Source organism: Borostomias antarcticus, assembly GCF_949987555.1.
Source record: "Borostomias antarcticus genome assembly, chromosome: 2".
NCBI lineage: Eukaryota > Metazoa > Chordata > Actinopteri > Stomiiformes > Stomiidae > Borostomias > Borostomias antarcticus.
The window spans coordinates 34,563,314-34,568,313 of NC_140235.1; the positions used below are offsets into that span (position 1 = coordinate 34,563,314).

At 48.7% G+C, this 5,000-nt stretch overlaps 1 protein-coding gene across 1 annotated transcript in view; it reads right to left on the bottom strand.

The window, feature by feature from the left end:
* The window catches only part of whrna (whirlin a), a gene marked incomplete at both ends in the record, with an annotated part of 94,518 nt that overhangs the window by 1,409 nt on the left and 88,109 nt on the right, over positions 1 to 5,000 (bottom strand). Inside the window, 3 exons of the mRNA XM_084454754.1 lie at positions 535 to 600; positions 3,221 to 3,253; positions 4,132 to 4,353. Of these exons, the coding sequence (XP_084310880.1) occupies positions 535 to 600; positions 3,221 to 3,253; positions 4,132 to 4,353 (321 nt within the window). The remainder of the gene's footprint in view (positions 1 to 534; positions 601 to 3,220; positions 3,254 to 4,131; positions 4,354 to 5,000) is intronic.

A 5,000-nucleotide genomic window follows, 5' to 3' on the forward strand; every position in this document is an offset into this window, starting at 1 on the left:
CTCCTCCTCTCCCTCCCCCTCCTCCTCCTCCTCCTCCCTTATCCTCCCCCTCTCCTCCTCCTCCCCATGCCTCCTCCTCTTCCCCCTCCTCCTTCTCCTCCCCCTCCTCCTCCTCTCCCCCCCCCTCCTCCTCATCATCATCCTCCCCTCTCCCTCCTCATCCCCCTCCTCTTCCCCTCCTCCTCCTCCCCCTCCCCCTCCCCCTCCTCCTCTCCTCCTCTCAGGGAAGAGTGTTACCTCCCGCGGCCTTCCCGTTGCTCTGGAAACCGAGGGCGACGATGTTCGGGAGCTGTGTGTGTGTGCGTGTGTGTGTGTGTGTGTGTGTGCATGCGTGCGATAGCTTTTAACCCGGGCTCACCAAAGAGCCGGCAGGAGGGAGAGAGAGGAGCGCACCGGCCTCTCGCACGCCCTAACATGCCCCCCCCTCGCAGCGAAGAGAACAGGAGGAGGCGCGCGGCGTTTAACCCCCCCCCCCCCCCCCCTGTCTCTCCTCCTCTCCCTCACCCCCCGGGGGTCTGGGGCAGCAGGGCTCACCAGAGAGACGTCAGGAAGGCCATCCTCCACAGGCTCCTCCCCGTTACTCTCCACCACACTGTCATTCTGGGGGAGAGAGAGAGAGAGAGAGAGAGAGGGGGGAGAGAGAGAGAGAGAAAGAGAGGGGGGAGAGAGAGAGGGAGAGAGGGGGGAGAGAGAGGGGGAGAGAGAGAGAGAGAGAGGGAGAGAGGGGGAAAAAGAGAGAGAGAGGGAGAGAGTGGGGGAGAGAGAGAGAGAGAGAGAGGGAGAGAGGGGGAAAAAGAGAGAGAGAGGGTGGGGGGATGAAGGAGAGAGAGGGAGAGAGGGGGGTGTGGAGGAGAGAGAGGGAGGGAAAGGAAGAGAAAAAGGGATAGAGGGAGGGGTTGTTTTGGGGAAGGAGAGAGCAAGCAAGAGAGAAAGGAGAGAGAGGTAACACGATGAGAGAGATGAACAGAGAGAGAAGCAGGGGTGGGGGGTAGAAGGGGAGAGAGAGAGGAGGGAACGGAGAGAGAGAGAAAGCATACGTGAGCAGAGAACAAACACAGCTGCATATTTATCCCAAAGCAAATGTCGAGACCAAATGGCGTTTATAGCTCCATCTCTCTGGGGGGAGGTGGAAAGCGCAATAACACCTCACATTTGTTCTCTAATCTCAGAATTTGGAATAAATACAAAACACATACACAAAGAAACAAACACACACATAAACAAAACACACACAAAATTCCAATACACAATAATGAAGTGAGTACAACAGACCCCTAATTTAGAAGCAGGCTAGGGAGGAGATAATAATAGTAATCATAATAATTCATTTTATTTACAAAGACTTTTTCATTGAGATGCCACAACAGTCACCTGTGAGTGAGTGAGTGAGTGAGTGAGTGAGTGAGTGAGTGAGTGAGTGAGTGAGTGAGTGAGTGAGAGTTACTGTAGGCTACAGTCCTCCTCATTACAATGTGCTTGAACTTCAATGAACATTGAACACTCATCAATTCAGCATAATTATGTGATTACACTTGCATAACAACTTGTGATATTCCCACTATTTCTTTCTTTCTTTCTTTCTTTCTTTCTTTCTTTCTTTCTTTCTTTCTTTCTTTCTTTCTTTCTTTCTTTCTTTCTTTCTTTCTGATGAACCAAACGTTGGTTCCCAGGATTCTTATGGTGTGTTATGCTGTACCATTTATACTTTTCAAGATAGAGCTGTCTGAAGCCGGCATGCCTTCCCATTGAAGTGAATGATGGGATGTTTAGAGTGTCAGTTGGAATTTGAATTTGGGGACACTTGTAAACTGTCTCTCTTAAAGGTATAGGCACACTTTTATGACTACTGTGGTAGCATCACGCCACGGACCACACAACTCGGCCCATGAGTGGGCTAGAGACACACGGTCTTCACTGGTGAGGGCAGGTGGATGGCCCGGAGAGGGGTACACTGTCCCCGACCTGCTATGACATGATGGGGTGGAGTCTCGCCATCACGCCACTAACCATGCCACGGACCCCTCAACTCAGCCTCTGAGTGAGCTAGAGACACACGGTCTTCGCCAGTGGGTGCATGGAGATTGCCCGGAGGTAACTGCACTGCCCTCGACCCGCTGTGATCTGAGGGGGCGGAGTCTCGCCACCACGCCACGGGTCCCACCACTCAGCCCCTATGTGAGCTAGAGACACACGGTCTTCGCCGGTGGGTGCATGGAGATTGCCCGGTCTGTAGTAGTACTAGCAGTAGCTGTTACATACAGCTGTGGCAGCTAGCCCACCTCACATTTTCTCCAGGAAATGTACTTTCTAGTTAACCTACAGTATGCCTAGAAGCATGGTGAGCATGGTGACCAATTTATTTACAGTTGCAGAGGTCGCTTTGTATAAACTTGTGGCTGTGAGTGCGCAGTAGGTGTATGTTTATGTCTTTTACAGAGAGTAAAGTATTTGTGTATTTTTCTGGATGTGATTTGTGTCTAGTTGATAAAATGTCTGGAGAGAAAACATCCTGACTTGTTAATCTCTCCAATACAGAAGCAGCAGCCGTGACAAAAACAACACACACACACATACACTCACACACTCAATCATCACTCCATCTATGGGGTGATAAAAGTGCCTTCCCATAAAGATAGAGACTACCGGGCTTTGTGTATGTGTGTGTGTGTGTGTGTGTGTGTGTGTGTGTGTGTGTGTGTGTGTGTGTGTGTGTGTGTGTGTGTGAATAGCTCCGGTAGAATAATTTTCTGTGCTTCAGGAGCAGAGAGAGCAGACGTAATAGAACACGGCAGGTCTGATTGTAATTACCACCCTGCAGTCCGGCTAAAACAACAGCTACACCACACCCAAATAATATGGGGGCACATTTCCTGCATGCAATGTGTGTGTGTGTGTGTGTGTGTGTGTGTTGTACACAGACAAATACACACAAACCCAGTATACAAAGACGAGCACAAATGTGCACAAAAAAGATAATAATACAATATTGGGAAACAAACCAAACACCACACACATTACTCTGTTCACATGCATTGTCCTAAGGCATCCCGACAAGTTGTGTATGGTAAATTTACGCTTTTGTGTCCAATATTAGGTGGTAGGAAAGCACTTCAAACTAGACAACCCACAGCAACCGTCTTTGATTGTGTATGATGTGTGTGTGTGTGTGTGTGTGTGTGTGTAACTGTACAACTGCATTAGCATTGGCAACAGATCCTACCTCCATCATATCTATCAACCACAGCAGTCTTTCCTGGGGGATTGAAACGGGGGGGGGTGGGGGTTAGATAAACAGCCTTTGAACTCTCCCGGGTGGGCGCTTGTTCTAATCCCACTGTCTCATCCCACCAACCTATTTTTGGTGATGGCGCATCTCAAGGGGATATTATCCTTATAAAGAATTTAAATCATTATAGAATACACCCTTCCTCCTGTCATACAGGCCTAGCCAATCCAATGGACTCTTACTGGACTGTATGTCGTCCTGCTCATCGAACTGAGATGCTTCAAAGAGGTGTGCTGTGACATCATCACTGACAGCTACGGAGGTGGGTTCAATCCACACATAGCCTACGCTCGGAGCGGGAAATCAGACAGACAGAAAGGGAGACAACAAAAAGGAATAGATCCAGTGCCAGAAATACAAACAAAGACTGATACGCAGACACAGAACAAAGAACTGAGATCCAGCGAGATAATGAGACGCAGATGGATAAAAGACTGAATAAAACGATCACAACAGGACAGAAAGGCAGACAGATACACAATCAGACAGACAGACAGACAGACAGACAGACAGACAGAGAGAGAGACAGACAGAGAGACAGGCAGACAGACAGACAGACAGACAGACAGACAGACAGACAGACAGACAGACAGACAGACAGACAGACAGACAGAAAGAGAGAGAGACAGCGAGAGAGACAGACAGGCAGACAGACAGACAGACAGACAGAGAGACAGACAGACAGATACACAAGCAGACAGACAGACAGACAGACAGACAGACAGATACACAAGCAGACAGACAGACAGACAGACAGAGAGAGAGACAGACAGAGAGACAGACAGGCAGGCAGGCAGGCAGACAGACAGACACCATGTCCCAGACCCCCCTCCCTCCCTCCCTACCCGTGCAGAGCTGAGGGTGGTGTTGGTCATGTAGCTGGTCGAGGAGGAGGTGAGTGTGTCTGGGTAGGACACCATGGACAGGGACTCTGGGTGGAGGGCTCCTGCCCCAGCCCCCCCCTGTCGGGCCTTCAAAGCCTGGATCTCGCGGCGCAGCACCAGCCCATCGAACCGCTCCAGATCCTGGGGAGTCACCAGGCCGCGCACCTCAGACAGCAAGGAGAACTGAGGAGAATGTCGGATGGGACAGGTTGAACTACAAAGCTCTCAACACAGACACCAACCTTAGCCAAGCTGAAGACGCAAAAAAAGGCCCATCCAATATCCTCTTACTGTGTTTTTAATATGATGTTGATTTTATGGTTTTTATCTTTATCTTTATTAAGGATCCTCATTAGCTGGTTTACATAGGAACCAGCTAATCTTCCTGGGGTCCACAAAAAACACACTTACGAATTACGATAGAAATACAATAGAACAATTCAGTTTCCAATTAGTTTCCAAAAACAAAACAAAAACTCAAGTATTTCAAACTAGCACAGTGAAAAGAAAACAACACAACAGTACATAGAGTATATAGATAAAACACAGCCAACAAACCAATTTACTTATACATTAAATAAACACGAACTTCCCTTTTAAAAACCATTTTACTATCAATGCAGGAAAGTTTCTTAGGCAAGTTATTCCAGAGCGATATTGATCTATAAATAAAAGATTTCCGTAGACTATTTTTCTTTGGATGAGGAAGTACAAACCGACCACGTCTAGTCCCCCTAGTGTCATGTCTAGACCCCCTAGTCTCCTGTCTGGACCCCCTAGTGTCATGTCTGGACCCCCTAGTGTCATGTCTAGTCCCCCTAGTGTCATGT